Below are 21,179 nucleotides of genomic sequence, written 5' to 3'. Positions count from 1 at the left end.
TTGGGTCCTGGTAGAGCCTGCAATTTCCTCCAAAAATGTCTACATATGCAACATCTTCTTGCTTTCACATCTCGACATTCATAAAATTTTCGGCTGTCTCTTTATGGTAGTTAAGTGTTTGAATGTGTTTCGAACCCAGTAGGCTTAAACAAAAGTATTTTTTTATATCATGAAATTCTCAGACTGCATATACGAAATTTAGTTCTGGCAAAACTAAATCATCACTCAAAACTTTGATTTTCAGTTGATCTATGCAGTTTATTTCCGTTTAATATCCGGTACTGATGAAATATTTACTTTAGAGAGAGAGAGAGAGAGAAAGAGAAAGAGAGAGAGGCCTTGATCTCTTCAGCCCTCGAACCGAGCTAGCACTACTCTGAGGCCCCGGAAGTTCTGCTGTCGTCAATGCCTTCATTTTCGAATCACTATATCTTATAAAGCAACCAGAGGACGCTGACTGATCTGATCACCAATCGACTGTATGAATTGTCACACTTACCTCTGAAATCTCATTAACCGATTCTTTGTACAGATCAATCGAATAATTGAATCGGCGTATTTATATTCTCATTATATTGTAGAACGTTACGCAGATAAAACGATTCGTTAATATCACCAGTAATTAACTCCTTCTCTCATTCAAGAACGTACCCTCTCCCGCCTTCCAGAGATTAGAAATTACAACGAATCGCCCTACGTGTGGCTCTACCTTTGTTGTGCAGCTTCCAAATGCTGACAAGTCTCTACATAGTCCTCAAGTGCGCTGAGACAACACCGAAAGCGCAAGAAAAGTGTACGTGCAATATTACCAACAACAGGGTTATAGAACATTCTCCGTCTTGCCTCGATACTTGTCTATCTCTTTAAATCATCGTCACATTATTCAAAAAGCCAAAAATCTAAGTTTATCTAGTGTAAAATAAAAAAAATCCTGGGGGGGGGGCCTCGAGCCACATCAACCCCACCTTGGATACGTGCTATTAACAATAACAAGGTTATAGAACATTCTCCATCTTGTCTCGATAATTATTTCTCCCAAATTATCATGACATTATTCAAGAAGCCAAAATCCTAATTTTATCTAGTGTAAACAGAAAAAATCCTGAAGGGGGCTCAAGCCTCCTGATTCCCACCTTGGATACGTGCTATTAATGATAACAGGGGTATAAAACATGCTCCGTCTTGCCTCGATAATTATCTCTCTCCTTACATTATTTTCACATTATTTAAGAAGCCAAAAACCTAATTTTATCTAACGTAAAGTGAAAAATTTCCTGGGGAAAGGGTCGAGCCCCCTGTGCCCCATCTTGGATACATGCTATTATCAATAACAGGGTTACGGAACATTCTCCGTCTTGCCTCGATAATTATTTCTTTCCTTAAATTATTGTCACATTATTTTATTTCACACCACAAGAAACAAAAAAAAAACTCATTTTATCTAGTGTAAACCTAAAACTTTCGGGGGGGGGCTCGAGCCCCCTAAGCCCCCCCTCTGGATACGTGCCTGATCAGAACAATAATGCCTTTTCCCCGAATTTTTCACCTCCAAACGGTTTGATTTTGCTATTGTGAAACACTTGAAATTCCTGTTTATTTACAATTGTTTTCAACAATAGAGAGAGGGCTCAAGCATCGGCTTCTGGTTGTTACAAAAGTTACTTTGGCAACGTTGGAAGAGTGTCCCAAGTCGAGCAGCCCATTGCTACCTCCCCCCTCCTCCTCCTAGTTGCATGCCCGACAGCAGCGCCAGAAGCGACGATTTTGAGGCGCACGTACGGGATTAGTTTCTAGTTTCTCTTCAAGACAGTCACGGTCAGTGTTGCCAAGTTGGCCCTTTTGGGGCCAGAACTGGCCCTTTTGAGTACGTACTCAGCCCCAAAATTCAGCAAAAGCCCCAAGGGGCTTTTTAGCCCTACAGAGAGAAATCTTGCTACAAATCTAGCCCTTTCAGTAATGAAATGTTTTTTTTTTTTTTTTTTTGGTATTTCAGTAAACTGCAAAAAAAAAAAAAAGAATTCACTTAACCGACCCTCCTCTGCACCTGTAAGCTCGTCCTGCGACCCCTCCTGGGGAGCAGGTAGCAAGTGCACATTGTCACTTTATCCCCTTCTTTCTGGTTTTGGTACGACGTGTAGACCGAGGCGAATTACGGATAACGTCGATTCCAGAAAATGCGAATCTTTGTTCAGTTGCATTGCATCTGGCCCTTGAAAGTTCACAGAAGTGCGGTGTGGAATCGACGAATCGTTCGTAACAGTGAGGCTCATCCAGAGACTAGTTCGTGCGTGCGGCCGTGTGTGTGTGTGAGTGTACGTGTGCATATATATGAAGGAGGAATATGCCGAAAATGTGTAATGCTTTTGTGTAATCTACTGCACCACAATTTAAGGGGGAAATAAATTATTTAAGTTAAGAAAATTTATTAAAATTTCGGTAACCACCAAACGTCTCTAATTCCCTTATTTTCGTATTTTTCACATTGATACTTACATATTCTGCATTCGTAAGGATTCTTCTATTTCGCGTTTCGTTTTTTGCAGGCAAATAATCTCAATTTTCGAAATATGGAGTATTTTTATTTTCTTCGCTTTTGCTTGCGTTACACGCGATATGGCGGAGAAATCTTGACTAGCGTAGTCCATGATCAGTGGTTATGCAGTGTTGCGACCTTCTTCATAGCAAAATATCTAGGTACTAGTATGGAGAATACGTAAGTACGAATGTCAAAAATTGACGAAACTCGGAAGTTATAGGTGTCGTGTGGTGGGTGTGTTGTGAAATTGGTGCCGGGTGTTGAGGATCCGGTGGAGTTTTTGGTTGCACACGGGGTGGTGAAGAGAGGAAAGGAATGTGCAAAGTGTGAAATTGGAAATAATTGCGAATCATTGGCGCTAGCCCCACGAACCATTGGCGCTAGCCCCACGAACCATTGGCGCGTGGATAGGTTAGTAGGGCCACGCAAAGGTTTCAATAGTGAAAAAGATAGCCCCACGAACCATTGGCGCTAGCCCCACGAACCATTGGCGCGTGGATAGGTTAGTAGGGCCACGCAAAGGTTTCAATAGTGAAAAAGATAGCCCCACGAACCATTGGCGCTAGCCCCACGAACCATTGGCGCGTGGATAGGTTAGTAGGGCCACGCAAAGGTTTTAATAGTGGAAAAGATAGCCCCACGAACCATTGGCGCTAGCACCACGAACCATTGGCGCGTGGATAGGTTAGTAGGGCCACGCAAAGGTTTCAATAGTGAAAAAGATAGCCCCACGAACCATTGGCGCTAGCCCCACGAACCATTGGCGCTAGCGCCACGAACCATTGGCGCGTGGATAGGTTAGTAGGGCCACGCAAAGGTTTCAATAGTGAAAAAGATAGCCCCACGAACCATTGGCGCTAGCCCCACAAACCATTGGCGCTAGCCCCACGAACCATTGGCGCGTGGATAGGTTAGTAGGGCCTCGCAAAGGTTTCAATAGTTAAAAATTGGTTTCGAAAAAAATATTCGTAGCCCCACACACCATTCTCGGATAGCCCCACGAACCATTGGCGCTAGCCCCACGAACGATTCACGGATAGCCCCACGAACCATTCACGGATAGCCCCACGAACCATTCACGGATAGCCCCACGAACCATTCATAAATAGCCCCACAAACCATTCACGGATAGCCCCACGAAGCATTCATGGATAGCCCCACGAACCATTCACGGATAGCCCCATGAACCATTCACAGATAGCCCCACGAACCATTCACGGATAGCCCCACGAACCATACATAAATAGCCCACGAACCATTCATAAATAGCCTTAGAGATACTGGGTGAAAGGGGGGGGGTTGTAGCCCCCATCAACCTCACATTGAGTTACGTTCTAGAACTGTTACACAGTTACAAAACCGCGTATTTGGAAACACTGACCGGTTGTTACGTCATGAAACGCTCGCAAATATTTGGTTCACGTAGTAGACGGACATCAAGGGAACAGCTTTCGTGCATTGGAGTGACATTAATGTCGAAAATTACATGATTTACCGGCAAAAAAATTTCAACGAGGTGAAAACAAACTTCCAAGACCTTCCTAAAGTATAAATAAACCCATTTCGGTAAGAACTTTCTCCTGTAAAATTGAAGAAATACGTTTTGGGGATACGAAAATTTTACCGAAAATTTAATTTAGTTGATCGTATTCCCCTCATCTTGACAGTTGATTAGTTGTGGTTTTTGAGTTTCAGAAATTTTGCCCCAAAACACCCAAGAATTAAGAACCAGATTTTTTTTTCAGTGTGCAGCCGCACCTTTGTAAATCTAGCCCCTTGGATGTGAATTTTAGCTCCATTTTGGGTGCGATTTAGCCCGTTTTTCTCTCGTCCTGTTGGCAACACTGGTCACGGTAATAGTTACAATGCCGAGAGAAGCCCAATCAATAGTTTCAATGCCGACAAAAGCGCAATCAGTGGCGTGCCCAGGATTTTCGAAAGGGAGGGGTTATGTATACTTTTCCTTGGTAGTCAGCCCTCGTTTTGTCACATTTTCCTACCTTTGACGTTCCTTTTTTAGGAATACTGGACCAAAAGGGAGGGGGGGTTATAATCCCACCAACACCCTTGGGCACGCCACTGAGCGCAATCAATTGTTTAAAAACTCAAGAGTTAGGTGTGTAGTGTTATTAAAAAGGTAAATTTTCGCAATTTAAAGTCCATATTTTGGTGAAAATAACTATTTACGTATTTAGCACATTTTTACTACATATAAATCCGTTCGCTGCATATTATGTACACAGATGCGAGTCTAACTTCGTAACTCCTGCTGAAAATTCTACCTACTGTTTTCAGTATATCAACAGGTGTTTTGGAACATCTACTGGGTTCAGATTTTCAAACAGATATAACAACAAATTCTTAATCAGTAAGAATGAAAAGTTATATTTACAGCCAGCATGTTGAGCTTGACCAGAGTGGCTGCTACTCTAGGACCATGATAAAATTCATGTAAAATTCCCGCTTTTCAAGGAGAAATTTCCCAAAATTCCAGGGTACAAACAGATGTTTTCTCTATCTCAGCCTTACGTATTACCGCCTCCCACCACCCACACACAAATATATTAACAATATAATGGGTCTGTGTGATTCCAAGGTAACCAAACACTAATTAAATTAAACATACATACATACATACATATATATATATATATATACACACACACCACACACACACACACACACACGCATACGAGGCGTATTCGTAAAGTAAGTACCGTTTGCAAATATTGTCGCTGTAGCGCTGCAGTCGCGACCGTGTGAGTTCTCGCTGACCTCCTTCATCTGTTAGTAAGCCACAGGCAGTCGTGGGAGCAGGCCATGCTTTTCCTTCGTAGGTTTATGAAGGTTTGAAATGTTCAAGAAAATCAATCGGCCCGCCGACTGTGAAGTCCGGTCTGTGATTCGTTTTCACAATGCAAGAAACGTGAAACCGGTAGACATCCACCGTCAACTGTGAGAAGTCTTTATTTTTGATATTTAAAGAAGGTCGTGAGACAGTTCACGATGAGCCAAGGAGCGGTCGGCCATCTGTTGTGACCGAGGATTTGGTGCGTGCGGTCGATGCGGAAATTCGTGAAAACAGACGCTTCACAATATCGTCGCTTTCCATGTAATTTCCACAAATTTCAAGAAAACAGTCCTCTACGAAATTGTGACAGATCGCCTGGAATATCGAAAATTGTGGTCAGCGTATCGACGAGGATGATGACGTCGAAGCAGGAGTGCATGAATGGCTTTCACCACAGGAGGGACATTCTATGACGATGGGATACAAAAACCAGAGCCACGCTATGACAAATGCTTGAAAAATGGTGGAAACTAGGTAGAAAAGTAGTTTAAGGTCAGTAGAATGCAGTGCAAATAAAAAAAGTACAACACTATTTTACACCCTTTCGGTACTTACTTTCCGAAAACGCCTCGTATATATTAAAATATTTAATTTAAGGTGTGAAGTTTACGTTTGCCATTTCACATGCTCAGGCTCGAAATACATCTACAAACACAGGTTACAAAACGGAATATACTAATATACAAAAAAATGTTAATTGTGTAAGAATTTCAAACTCAAATTTAACTAATCAGTTCAAGATAACAGTTGGGCTGAAAAGTTCGTAGGCTGACTCATAGATGGCGTTACTAGAATTAAATCCATGTGATTTTTACTTAGTACTAACCTTCAAAAGATACGTGTATACATTTCACAGCTGCCGGATAATTAGTTCGTGAGATATAGCATTGTGAGTGAAGCATCTTTTGTTATTGTGAAAAAATAAATGGATAAAAAAGAATTTCGTGTGTTAATAAAGCATTGCTTTTTGGCGAAAAAAAATACTGTTGAAGCCAAGGCTTGGCTTGATAAACATTATTCGGACGCTGCACTAGGAAAATCAACCGTTGAGAAGTGGTTTGCTAAATTTAAACGAGGCGAAATGAGCATCGAAGACGATGCACGCAGTGGACGCCCCAAAGAGGCTGTTACCGACGAAAACATCAAAAAAGTCCACAAAATAATTTTAAATGATCGTAAAGTGAAGTTGATCGAGATAGCTGAGACTTTAAAAATATCAAAGGAACGTGTTGGACATATTGTGCATGAATATTTGAACATGCGAAAGCTGTGTGCAAAATGGTTGCCGCGTGTGCCCACAATCGATCAAAAGCAACAACGTTTTGATGATTCGGAGCAATGTTCAGCGATATTCAACCGTAATAAACACGAATTTTTCCGTCGGTATATTACAATGGATGAAACATGGCTCCATAACTACACTCCAGAGTCCAATCGACAGTCAGCCGAGTGGACTGCACGTGATTAACCGAATACAAAGCGTGGAAAAACGCAACAGTCGGATGGCAATGTTATGGCATCATTTTTCTGGGATGCGCATGGTATTATATTCATCGATTACCTCAAAAAGGGCCAGACCACCAACAGCGATTATTACATAGCGTTGTTGGAGCGTTTAAAGGATGAAATCACGAAAAAACGGCCCCATTTGAAGAAGAAAAAAGTGCTGTTTCATCAAGACAATGCACCGTGTCACAAATCAATGAAAACGATGACAAAATTATATGAATTAGACTACGAATTGCTTCCCCATCCACCATATTCTCCAGATCTGGCCCCAAGTGACTTTTTCCTGTTTGCAGACCTTAAAAGAATGCTCGCTGGAAAGAAATTTAGCACTGATGAAGAGGTAATCACCGACACTGAGGCCTATTTTGAGGCTAAAGAGAAATCGTACTATAAAAATGGCATCGAAAAATTATATGACCGCTATAATCGTTGTATCGCCCTCGAAGGCAACGATATTGAATAATAAAATCGAATTTTGTCAAAAAAATATTTTTTACTATGTTAGCCTACGAACTTTTCAGCCCAACTGTTATCTTGCCAAAATCTTCCGCAGGTCAGATAGATTGTTCTGCAAAGAACACAAACAAAATGAACAGATTGAACGAATTCTGTTTTATTTTGTACGCAGCTTTCTTTTCCTTCCTCGATAAAAATACAAGCTAAACTGTGAACAACTTGTATTAATAGAAGTTGCAATTTTTTCACGTCTATGGAGAAAAATTCACGCAGAAATCACGCATACTTCCCGGAGCCAATAATTCAAGCAGAATTCCCGGTGAGTACTACACACAATATTACATGTAATACTGATGAGAATATTTAACTTGTAGTAGTGCCTCTACTGTACAATTACAATAGGCCTACTGAAGGTGTTCAGTAAGAAACCATTGAGTGTCAGAAGATTTCAGAGAACCACAATAGAGTACAATTGACAACAGTTGTTTTTACATAATATAAATATTACATTGGTCTACAACGTCTGGTTTATTTGCTTGAATTGCCGTTTTAAGTCCCCTTTATCCACATAAAGGCTAATCGGAACTGGACCTAAAGTTTAAAGTGGGATCCAAACCATTGTGCCTCCACCGGCTATCGAACCCGGGACCCCTTATTACAAGGCGCCGACGTTACCACTGCGCCATCGGGGAGGCCATTGGCCTAAAAATCACAACTGTAATTACATAAGGAGGGGGGACCTAGAGAAACAAGCCCGTCGACAAACTCTGGTTTCGAACAAGTTCGTACAGTTTAAAATGGGACCCAAATCACTGCACAGCATGTACAGAACGTCTAGAGTCAGGTGAAGATAACCTGAGTACAGAGCGCCCCTCAAGTCTTGGGTCCCTGGTTTAAATGGCATATCGTCATTTACAGAACGAATAACTAATTCTCCAGTTGCTTGTTGTCATTAAATTAGTTACATAAACACAACGCAAAATACAGATGTGGAAAAAAAAAAAAGTAATTTATGCCATGAAAACTTAAGTGGAAAACCGCGTGGTGTCTCGGCTCGGGGAGTTGTCCAGTTGCAGCAGAATTGTGTCATTTTTCAATTCACAAGGCTACATACTTTTCGACAGGGAAATCTTTGATTACAATACAAGTAATGGACACGAATGATTTTTCACTCTTGTTTGTTAGCTAGTTAAGAAACGTTATACTATAAGCTTTTATTTCCATTTTCTTTGAGTGAACCCCCGTTAATTCGCAAGCTGTAATGCAAGGGGGAGAATTTAACTTTGCTTTCACAAACAGCTTAATTCGGGATCAGAACCGCTGAAATATGGCACAGGGAATCAAACTCGCGTCCCCTCTATAACGTCAATCAAGACGTCAAAATGAGAGCAGAAAAAGCCTGCTGACTGCAACAGTACCAAAAACCCTAGAGGCAATGGGTAACAGGACACGCTAACATCATGAGTGAAATCTCTATGAAAGCGAACCGCGCCTTCCCGATCGAGCATGCCATCGACCTACTCTCTTGCTAGAGCCTCGGACGCCGTGGACTCATTTTCGGCGAAAATCACATGTCGGAAATGACATCATTAGGTATTTTTGGATGCAGGCAAACTGCCCAGGACAACATTCAGGAGCTGGCTCACGCTGCCCGACTTCCTTCGGCTCGCCTAGAAACAACCCTATCCGCTGCTCCGTACTTTCCAACGTATGCGAACAATGTAAAAGATCAATCAAGCACTCGGTTGCCCACTCAACAGTACAACTACAGGGTGGTCATAAAGTCTGGTACCAATAGAGATTATAATATATTTCTGGAAGGAAGAACTCTGTAAACAGGCCACCAGGGTCCCCTGACCTCAATCAATACTGAACCCTATCTAAGGTGTATGCTATAAACATCAGGGACCTGAACCATCTCCTGGAAAGGGTATCCACTGCTTTGGATTTCACATTTATAGGAAAACTCAAGGTAACATGTTGGAAATGTACTGCTCATCACTTCTCCCCATGATTTCAGACTTTATTGTGTCCTGAATATAGCAACATTGCCACCAGCAAAAACGTAATGGGGCGGAAGGTAGTTATACTGCAGTGTCGCTTTTCTGCCACTTTGGATAATTGTGACGATAGGGATGAGTAAATGAAATTGATAAAGGCATACTCAAAAGGACACCCATGAACAGGCTAGCACTCGAACCCAGGACCTTCGGTGGTGGTATAGAAATTTGACCACCCAGCTGACTTGTGTAGAAGGGTGAGAATATTTGTGGGTGAAATGGAGATCCCCTCCCGAAACGGGTATAAAACTCAGGATAAAGCATCAATTCTGTAAATGGCGATCCTTTCTTTGAGTATAACATTATGTGGTGCACGTCCAGACCCCAAAGATTCGACAAGAGTTGAAAACTGCCAAACCGCCACACAAAAAATTGTTAATCGGCCACTGGATAGAACTTATATCATGCGGTGAAAGTATAACAATTTTGCCGTCTCATCAGGTACGTCTTCCATATGAGGAAGTTCAGAGGGCCATAATCAATGCTGATATAAAGACACCGTTTAACAATAATATTATCAAAGTTCCTGTTCTGTGCAATAAATATCACCAACAACACATCTCTTCCGACAATTTTACACTTCGAAAACGAGAAAAATACTTTGCAATGTTTAATATTTGACAGGAACTGATGCTTGTCAACATTCTCGTGTCTAAGTTCTACATTTAACCTCAAACATTTGTTGGAGTTGAATTCATATGTCAAACTGTTGAAAATATAATCTAAAAAAAGGCATTATCATCTGGATACTAATCAATCAGAACATGACTCTCACAGCACATGGAAGAAAGAAAACTTTCTTGGAATATTTTACTTTGAAAAGTGGACAGATGAAGATTTTTACTTTTACATGCTTTAAAATGGAAGGGGGGGTTCCCTGCCACCAACTCCTAATTTGGTGTTAAATATTATCGATAATGGCTATTTTTAGTACAGGAAACTGCCAGACGAATTAGTTTGTACTTAATTTCAAAGGCAAAATAGCACTAAATATTATGGGAGTAATTGCACACAGGGGCATCCATTGCGTCCTATATGTGGAATATGTATGTGGGCCTAAAATTATATACTTCAGATATAAAATTCACTTCAGGCAGTAATTTGCATTTTGTTATGAAGGATTGATAATTACAAGCAAGACTGGTTCAAATTATTGCAGCAACATGATAACTTTAAAATGAGGCAGTGTTTTGGGAGAAAAATTCCTTGCCACGAATCCCACAGACACACGTAATTGCGTACAGTAAGACTGATACAAGTTCACTGCCAAGAACTTAGGCAGGAGGTTGGAGGGATGCTCATTCCTCTCTGGATAAAATTCTGCAACCATCATGTACACTACAAAATATAAATTGCAATGGAAATAACTTGTCAAATTCTTACCCCAAATGCACTACTACTCAGCCCATGCTACATTTTCTCACACCCACAAGTTTCAAGAGGGTGTTAATTGATACATTCTGTCAAGGTTTGCATCACATGCTACAGACACAATTTGCATTTGAAAACTGCTGTTATGTAACGATCCAGTCAACTGGAAGCTCATTGCATAACATTCAAGAGCAGGGTAGTAATTTTCTTGCAAAGAAACCCATAGGAGAGCCAAGCAACCCACAACTGACCAAACCTCACTCTCATGATCAGCTGACTATAGGCAACATTCTCCAATTGCAGTGCAAAACCACCTGAACATCATTATATTAATGTATATTTTAGATTATATACATTGTGCAATATGGCCTGAAGTCAGATAGAGGAAGAGGTTATTTTTGGAAGTGAAGTGGTCAGCATCATGTTCTGGCAAATTTAACCCTCAGACACCACATGTTAAATTTAGTGGTATATAATGCAAAAATGGCTACGTAACACGTTTCAATTTGTTGTTTGACTGACTCTTCAATTTCATAAATAACAAAATATACTGCATTTATCTACGGCATTGCAGATAGCTCTACCTGCATATGTGATATTTTCACACTATTTTTTCCCACTCTATTCACATACGATTCTTCACGTTTGGGCCATGTCTTTACTATTCGGAACGTACGAGTTACTTGATACAGGATAAACAACAAGTATACAAATAGGCACAGGCAGAGAGTGAAATGCATCACATTATGTTTTGACTATTCTCTACTCTTATATACCTCTTTCCTTTCTTGTCACTTTATTTACCATGCCTTCTCTAACACAATGATGAGTGGAAAAGAATTGAAAGAAACTATACCCTTCACAAATGAAATAATAGGAAACAGATTTTTTAAAAAGATGGGGACTATTATCCTTCATAAAATGTTTGTTATTGCAATATAATACTAAATAATTTCTTTTATTCGATTCATCCATATTACCCTTTACACAAATCAGTGGCACAGGAACTTTTTACGTTTGGGGGTACAAAATTCAACCTCCACCTACACACACACATATACAGTGTGTGTTTAAAAAGAATTTTCCCATGCACCCCCTATATCTATCTATCTATCTATCTATCTATATATGATGTACATAGGAAATTCCAGTTTAGAACAGTACACACGAATTTCTTAATTTTTAATCTAAAGTCTGGATAAACATTGGTTATGTATTCCTTATTTAAATTTTAAGTTTTTTTTTTTTTTTTTTTAAAGTTCCGAAACATAAAGCTCTAGACTTCACTGTTGGCTCCTTTGGAATATAATGGAACGGAAAATAAGAAGTTTGTAAGATGTAAGATAAAAGTCCCAAACAAACATACATCTGTTCATTTCATTGTAGGGTGTGATTTGTACCTACAGGTGAAATAGTACCACAATGTAGTAGAATAGCTTTACAGTGCTTTGAATTGTTCTGGAAAAGAAATGTTTGCAAACCCACTAAACGTTTTGTGTTGAGCTATTACATTTTTTTTTCCAGTAGCACCTTGCGTCTGTCAAATTATTCTAGCGGGGTACAACTAGTCTGCAATTTAGGGAGTACTGTACCCCACTAAAAAAATTTAGGGGGTACAACCCCCCCCCCATTTCTGCACCACTGTCAGAAATCATATTTTGCACAAAAATAGATTTCTCTCAAAATTGTGCTGCCCTCCAAGAACCATTGTTTCAATTACTGATCGTAATTATGCGTTATTTATAATAGTGAACACAAACTACTATGAATGAAATGAAATTATGTTAGATGTGTATAATCTTAGGTTGACAACCACATTCAAGGGGGGGGGGGGCAGGGAACATGCTCCCTTCCTTTCCAGACGAACATGACAATCTTGAACAAAACAAGTACCTACCTAGTGATAACCATCTATAGTGTAAAAATAACTACAATCATGCGAAGTTGTGTTCATAATCATTCAATAATATCTTATAAATAAAATGAAAGCTTTATTGTATTATGCAATACTAAAATGCATAACAGGTACCGATAACTACCCTAGTCTATCAGTATGTTAGGTTAACATCCTTTCATTGTTTACATGTGTTGCTATTGGACACCAGTTTTTGTAGCCACACACTAAATACTGGGCTGGGGCTAACAAAAGTTTAAAGAAACACTTCTTTTTTTAAAAAAATTCCAATTTTCTTTAAAAAATTTAAAGAAATTAATATTTTCTCAATGAGTGATCTTTTGTGGTATGTCCATCCAAGTAACTAGATTACACATGCATATCCTGTTGCCAGACCATTAGCCTACTGAGGAATAATTGTTAACGCTATTTTTTTTTTTGCTGCATACATTTTCATTATTATTTACAATAAACTATGGGGCAATTATCAATTATACTTAGCATGACTGTAGGTATGTAGCAGTGTAAAATTTTGAGGGGCCAAAGGGGCTCGTCAAAGAAGGATTAATAGAGTAAATAGACCCTTTCTCTTCCTTTAATTGTGCCAGTATTGAGATGAGTGTCAACTAGAGTGCTGCGATGAGTGTTTTTCGCTCGAGGGGCAAATAGTTCGCACAGGCAACGCTAGATGGTATACAGAATTGATAGTTCTTTCGCTCGAACGAGCGTAATATACTCGAACTCTATTTGTACAAGTGCCTAGACAGGTCTGTCAGCATGTGTATCCATTTTACGTTTTGGTCTGTTTCATCCATGTACTTTGAACATTAATTTCATACACACTCATACCCAAACCCACACACACCCTTACATTTTCCTTTCCTCTAGATGTGTATAACTCTCAAACTTTCTTTATTTCATTGCTATTATAGAAAACTTTATACTGTATACTCATGTAAATTCATCTCATTTTGCTTAGATGCAGCTTTTGTATATTTTTTTACTACATAGAGCATCATCATTGTTTGTATTAATATTGTTCTAAATGAAATGTTGTATGGCTTAATTGTAACCCTATTGAGATAATAATATATTGCAAACTTTCATATGTGCTGTATTTGAGTCTTGCATAATAATATACGGAATTATTATTTAGAATTGTAATTGTGTAGAGTGGTTTCCTTCCATGTATAGTTTTAGGTTGACAGTGCTGCTTATTAGGCTCTGAAATACAGGACGTTGCCAATCATTTCACTACGAGTACGGTACAATCGAGTGTGAGTTTGAGCGAGCGAAAGTGGTCCGATGCAGTACTCTAGTGTCAACACTGTATATTTTGTGAAAACACTAGCCATTCCACCCAAAACAAAAGAAACCTCAACTCTCTGCAACAAACAGCTCTAATTCTACGATTTAGGGGGGGGGGGGGAGGGTGCCTTGTCTGGCACCAGTGGTTATGCAAACGCATTCAAGAAAGTGTCGAGTTGTGGCTAAATGCCAACCACTCTTCAGTGCAGCATACCTTAGAAATTGTATTATTACAGGCAAATGTAACATTGGCACCTGAACCCATAGCCAGTATGATCCTCTGTAGGTGTATTCTGTGTTAATTTTTATTATTAGTGTGTCATATCGAAAAGCAATGTGTTATTCCTTAATATTTAAAGCATTCAGAGAAATGTAGTGGTGGGGAAGATAATGACAGTGTGTTTCAGTCACAGGAACAATTGTAAAACTATTTGGCACCCAAGACAAATACAAGGCCGTAGCAAGGGAGGGGCTGAGCCTCCCCCCCCCCCCCAGCATTTCAGTCAGTCTCTCTCCTGAAGTTTTGTTAAACTACTTTGTAAAATTTGTTTGCAGTGGCAAGTGAAAATGTAGACCGCAGACATCATTTTGCTCAAAACATGATAAAGGTTAAATTCACAGAAATAACATTCATTCATCAAATGTACGAGCCAAAGTCCAAGTAGCAGGAAGTAATTAGAATATTTTTTCTCAGCTTTAGCTATGAAAAGGACCGTATGCAAGATTATTTAAATAAACTGTATATATTCGAACAAATATTTCTAGATTTTTTGTGTCCCATATTAACTTAATGAACAATCCCCCCACCCCCCTTACACACAATTTCATATAGGTTTAATACTGTTAAACTTTTAAAAATTGACTTGGTTTATGAAGCCCCTGATAGCAGCCCATGACCCTGCCCCCCCCCCTTTTCTGGATTGATTTGTGGTTTTAAATTCACATTATGCACAGCAAGGCTAATAGGATTTAAAGTGGGATTCGAATCACTATGTTCCTCCACTGGGTATCGCCACCCCCCCCCCCCCTTTGAGATTAATTCTGGCTAGGGGCCTGGACAAATATGCAAGATTTTTGTAGATGTAACTTGCAGTTGTTTACAAAAACTTGGCTGGCTGGGGGATACCATTCCCCCCATACCCTCTCATTTGAGCACTGTCCACACCCTAATATCCCTTCTAAATGCATATCTAAAGAACTATAGGCAGAAAAATGAAGATTGGCCAAAACCGCAAAATAGAAACAAAAAACAAACCACTAGTAGCGGTACCAACAGGAATTTCAACACAGGGACCCACAGCGCTAGACGAGTGCTTTCAACCTCCCCGAGACAGTGTTCAGTCAAGTTATTTTTTAAAAAGGTTAATGTATCTTTGAAATAAATAAATTATGGCATATTCATAAAGAGTAAAAATTAGATTATGAAATTAATTGTCAACGAATGGATCTAATGAACTTCTCGCAGCATGGTAAAATTGATGCCAGGGCCTGATACCGGGCCGCGGCCCGAAGGTTGCTGCCCGGTTGTCAGCTAACCATCATGGTTAGCTGACAACGCAAGCTACGTGTTTACCATTCATTCACTTCTCATTTGGAAATCTTCCGAATTTGGGAATCAAATTGTCAACATAAATGATGACCTATATTTTAATAATTTGATATGATACATTTGCACCCAAGGACTACAATTCTGTACAAGTAGGTATATCTGTAGTATAGGACATGTCAAATAGAAATACATGATAATAAAATTTGGTAATTTTAACATAAGATACACACATATAAATTGGTGTATTATAACCCTTGCATATAAAGATATTATAATTGACAATTTCAGTTTGATGTGCAACAGCAAGCTCTGCATGTATGGTAACTAACCATACCTCTCAACATTTATTTTGTTTACACATACACAAGACCTTGAGTCCTCTTTCTCTGTCAAATAGACATGTCTGTATGAAATCAAAAGATGAGTGTTGCCTCTGTATATTCTTTTATGCTGTAAAATGGGTTACACTTTACTATACCGGAGACGGATTTCTTCAAATTTACATGAGGAAGTACTTACGCAAATCATTTTCTGTTAATTTTTAAAGCTTTCCACTTTTGGCTCGTGTCTTAACTCTCTGGGCAACTTGTTTATACAGGTAAACTGCCGTGTTTTAGGTTCCTTCTTGTAGAGAGTAAGACGCTTACCGCATTGTTCTCTGCCAGGGAAATGATAAATGCCCAAAATTTATGCAAATAGCAGGTGGACAGTGTATTATAATATCAAAGGTTGAAATTTTAATTAATTTTGGGTCACAAAATTGATTATTATCGATTAAAATTATTTTCATTTCCACACACACACAAGCTTATCAAGTGTATAACATAGTCTAAACAATAATACACCGAATTTTTTGTTAAAATTTAACTTTTGCACACACTAAACACTTTACAATATTATTGTAAACCAAAACTTTCTAATCATTTGTGCTTCACTTACCCTTCGTTGTGTTCCAGTTGCACTCCATGCTGGATTAGAATCGAAAAACATTTTCCTTTCTTGTTCTAACTGATCTTTAAGTTCCTTCAAAATTTCGTCTCCGGATTTTCCACGTAATCTATCACTTAATCTTGGCTTATCACGGAAAGAATATGACATGGTAGCGTTTTCACAACCACGGAATATATACCAGAGAAACTGCAGTCTAGCACCAGCCAGAACATTCTGCTGCACACTCCTTGTCCACCAATAAGATCATGTATTTCAATATCAAATACAGCCAATAAGAATGAGACTTGCTTCGAATCATCGCGCAGGTTCTAGAAGTTCCCCGAAACTTTGCAGATGGCAGAAGCTGATCATGAAGCAGCTGCCACCTATCGAGAACACTGGAACTCGTACAAAATATTGTAACGCACAGTGTTGCCACATGACGGGAAATTTCCCTTTTGCAGGGAAATTCGGACCGAAATTTTAGCCAAAAGGGAATTTCGATGAAAAATACCACAATTGCAGGGAAATTTTAAGGTCATCTGACTACATTATTACATTTTATGTTAATTTTGAATTTCATATACACATTTTTATGTTATTTATTTATTTTGCTATTCCTACTTGTTTCTGCTCCTTTAAGTTTATTAAACGTTGCTTTTATGCATCTTTGGATAAATAGTAACGATGAGGATTAACGATTAAATGGATTCCTGACTAGGATTCAAACCTGGGACATCTGGTCAGGAAGTGATGAAACTGAAATGTAATTTTTTTCAAACGAATAACGAATTCAACGGAATACTTAACTACGTAGTACTACCGCTTCCACCACCACCACTAATAATGTTGCTACTACCATTACTACTAATTATTATTATTATATAATTTGCTTAGGTGAAGGGAAAAAATGGTCCAAAGAGGGAAATTTTGCCCCTTGGAAAGGGAAATATTGTGGCCTCATATTGTGGCAACACTGGTAACGCAGAGTATTCATTGTCCCTACGCTGTTCCATAAACTAATTTCTTAGATTTTTCGATTTTCGATCATTCGTGGTTGAACGTAAATTCCTTATTTTTAATTTTATTCTCCTACGCCAAATACATCATGTCTCATCTCTTCAACTTCATACACCCGTAGTTTATTTTGTTTGTTCCTAATCCTGTAATCGACACAAATTCCATGGACACTCACAGACGTTTTACTGTCCTCAGAAAGCGTTTACTCGGTCGCGTCGCTGTCCTGTCCTCCGTGGACAGCCACTCGACTGTCCTGACTACTGGAGCGAGTACTGGTTCCAGTGCTCTCCCCAGTTGTTTACACGGGGAAAGTAGCTCGCTTTACTCTACTCTCTCCAGCTACTCGACCAATGTAAACCAGGCTCATTGGCCTTCTTCCCCTGAGATGACTTCTGATCTTCTGACTTGTAGGCTATGAGGTTCGGTCTACTGGACGCGTTTCTCACTCCGTTTTACACCTAATCATGTGGTTGGTAGTTTGTCAATTTTCACAAAATTTGTGTGTTCCTTGCAACCCTGCCGTGCGCTGTTTCGCCGCAGGAAATGACATCACAGATACGATCAAATGTTGTGTTGGGTTGCCAGCATCCAGGCGGCAAAACGGTATTTCTTGAACGGATGTAGCGCCGAAATGATGCACCAACGAGAAAAATGTTACTGAGAAAAGTTGTTTGCTTTGATGTCCTCTATACGAATCTGTGGTCCGTGGGCGCCATTAAAATGACACCCTGTATAAACGTGCATATTTTATTTTTGATTGAAAAATTTGAACACGATTTTAGAATCTGATATCAGCAGCGGCGGCGCCAGGATTAATGATCTAGAGGTGCTGAAGGGGTGCGGAATGAAATTTTGGGGGTATGAACATAAAGGAAATGTGAAACATGCATGGTTGCCAATCAACGTTAATCGACACTAGGCTTCTATAAAAATATGCTAATGAAACTGAAAATTACTAGTGACTTGATTCATTTTTGCTTGCTTGCTTTCACCACAACAACCACATGTGCAGAAAAGTTGATAAAGGCTTTTCTTTCAGATTAGAATCAGTAGCTTGTCGTCGTTTTCACAAGTTACGTACGTAATATGACACTGCAACATATATATATACACACACACACACACACAAAAAGAATTGATTTAGTTTAATCAACCAAACAAATTTGGTTAATACTTTCGGTAAATGTCAAGAAAAGAAATAGTAGGCTAGTGTTTACTAAATTTCGTAATTTTGACCAAATATATGGTAACTGTGAGGAAATTGGGGAGCTTCGAATGAGTGAGCGTAATCCGGTCCCGGAAACCTACTATAATCGCTGGGAATACGTCGGGCTGACCCCCGGCTATTCCAATACTGGTTGCAGATCTCCACGCTTAGAGGTGACGAAGGAAAGCGTGGGAGGGAGACCGGCAGTCGGTAGGTAAGACGAGGCCCTTCAGGGCTGTTGCGCAAAGGATAATTTTTTATTATATAAGCAAAAGTGCACAATTACAAAAATTAATTGTTTCTATTGAGTTTGTTTCTGTAGACAAGCCGGGGCCCGTGGCGGAGTGGTTAGCACATCGCGCTAAGACGCCAGAGGACCCGGGTTCGAATCGCGGCCTGGGCATGGATGTTCGTGAGTGTCCATTCATCAATTTCATCATATCATCACTCATCCTATCTTCGCAAATTAGCCAAAAGTGGCACAAAATGCGAAGTAAAATAAAGCAACTCAATCAATCAATAAAACCTATTTAAACAAATGTTTCGTTTCGATAAACTACTTTTTTTTCTTTTGTTATTCCAAACGTTTTCTCTGTGAAGAGTAAATAGTATTTCAAGTTGACATTAGGTTTTGAAAAGGGGATGCTAAGGGGTGCTTATGTACTTCGCACCCCCCCCCCCCCCGGCATCGCCACTGGATATATTTAAGTATGTCAAAACAATCCACGAAGTCAGGAGAAGTCTGATTAGTGGCTTAATTAGAAGCCCTAACGTCCTATAACTTGTAATAAACCGTTCATAAATAATTATATCTGGCACTGAATCCCTGAACCGCGGGGCCTTGGGCAAGTGCCCGTTTTGCCGGCTCTGCTTACAAATCATAGAACAAAGGAAGATTACAATTGAAAATCTATCAAATTGTGTGCATGGTCAAGAGCAGTGTTGCGTCTGTCAATCCTTTAGACACAGTTAATATTAGAACTGAGCCGATACTGATGTGATACCGATGTATCGGTTGATATCAGTGGTATTGTTATCGGAAAATATAGCTTGAAATGTATTTACCGATATCGACAGATACTCTTCCAACAATTTGGTCTTTCTCTGAATTCACAAAAATGCCGCAGTATATTTATCCCGTAAATTATGCAGAATTCAAAGTTTCTGTTTAATTTGCGCCAGTTTCTTGTCAAAAAACTTAATTTTGCGATAACATGTAATTTAATATTCTGATTTTAAAGCAAAACTCTTGGTAAATTGCTTTTCATTATCAATTTCTCCTTTTCGTTTTTATCATTTCTAGTTTTCTCTTCTTTTCTTGCAATCATTTCTCTCTATCCCTTCTTCTTCCTTCTCTACTGTACCTAGGTATAATCTCCTTCGTTTCTCTCATTTGATCTCCTGCGAATTATTCCGGTTCGCGAAGATGAACATGACCAGAGGCAGCAAATTAAAATAAATTTTCGGGGAGCAAGTTCGGCGTAAACAATATTAGGCTACTACATATATGTTAATACATATACTATTTATCCCTTTACGTGAATTTGGGGAGGGGGCAGAAAGTGCCCACAATCCTACATAGAGGCATGGAGATCTTCAACCAGTAATGGGGTGACGTGGGGTCAGCACGTCGAACTCTCAGCCGTTATATGAGATATCCATGACCGGGTTACGCTACTCACTCGTGGCTCCCCAATTTCCTCACGATGGTGGGTTGCCACCGGTCCTATACACGGGCCGAAAAGCCGGAGATTGAATCCAGGCGGGCTCAAACCCATGCATTCCCGCAGACGGAGTATTATAGTGAGACTATATAGGATAATAGGACGTACTTCAGGCTAAGGAGCAGAAATATCTGATTTTTTCGGATCTCTGGTTGTAGGTCCCCGCATAAATTGTATGCCCCAGGCCCCGCACCAACCTCTCCCGCAGCTGAGCCTGAGACTATCCACCCAACCTAACAATTTCCATTTCAAGCACTGACCAATTTATCTTGAAACAATACAAACCTTGAATCCTGGTATCATCGCGATAACAATCCTTATATTCCCAGTGGAGTAGCACGGACACGCTCTGCAACAGCAACTGCAAGCAGCAAGCAACCTCTGGTGGAGAATACGAGTAATATGCCAGGAGAGACAGATTTCAGGAGAGCTGCAATGGTTGTGATCGATAAAGAAATAGCGCAATTGCGTGATCTTCTCGGACAGGGCCAAGGTCACACGAAGACCTTGAAGAAAAATGTTCTTCAATATATCACACCCAGATGTTCGTTTTTAGGGAGCTATGTAAGACCAGTGTTCAAACAAACGAAATGTGCAAAGGGAAAATTTCAGCTTACGAACTTACTTGGCCTCCATGTACTCACGGTTTGAACTGAGGGAAGGGAGGGGGAGGGGGGAGGGGGAGGGGGGAGGGGGAGGGGGAGAGGGGTGAGAAAATATATGCCGGTTCTACTTTTAGGGAGATTTCAGACCGAAGCGACAAA

The 21,179-nt window shown here is 39.8% G+C and overlaps 1 protein-coding gene across 2 annotated transcripts in view; it reads right to left on the bottom strand.

Annotated features, from left to right (window-relative positions):
• Window positions 1–20,803, bottom strand: part of LOC145989922 (uncharacterized) — a 35,320-nt gene extending 14,517 nt beyond the window's left edge. Inside the window, exon 1 of one of the 2 annotated variants that reach the window (XM_083125437.1) lies at window positions 20,701–20,803. In XM_083125437.1, coding sequence (XP_082981563.1) covers window positions 20,701–20,718 — 18 coding nt within the window. In that variant the 5' untranslated portion in view covers window positions 20,719–20,803. Of the gene's footprint in view, window positions 1–16,473; window positions 16,726–20,700 lie in introns of those variants that run through there. The other variant, XM_083125435.1, reaches the window with a different exon arrangement.
• Between the last annotated feature and the right edge of the window lie 376 nt (window positions 20,804–21,179).

The sequence above is a fragment of the Lepisma saccharinum genome, chromosome 7 (assembly GCF_977018435.1).
Source record: "Lepisma saccharinum chromosome 7, izLepSacc3.1, whole genome shotgun sequence".
In the NCBI taxonomy this organism is placed as follows: Eukaryota; Metazoa; Arthropoda; class Insecta; order Zygentoma; family Lepismatidae; genus Lepisma; species Lepisma saccharinum.
The sequence above is the reverse complement of the archived record's forward strand: the minus strand, read 5'-3'. Positions and strand labels throughout refer to the sequence as shown.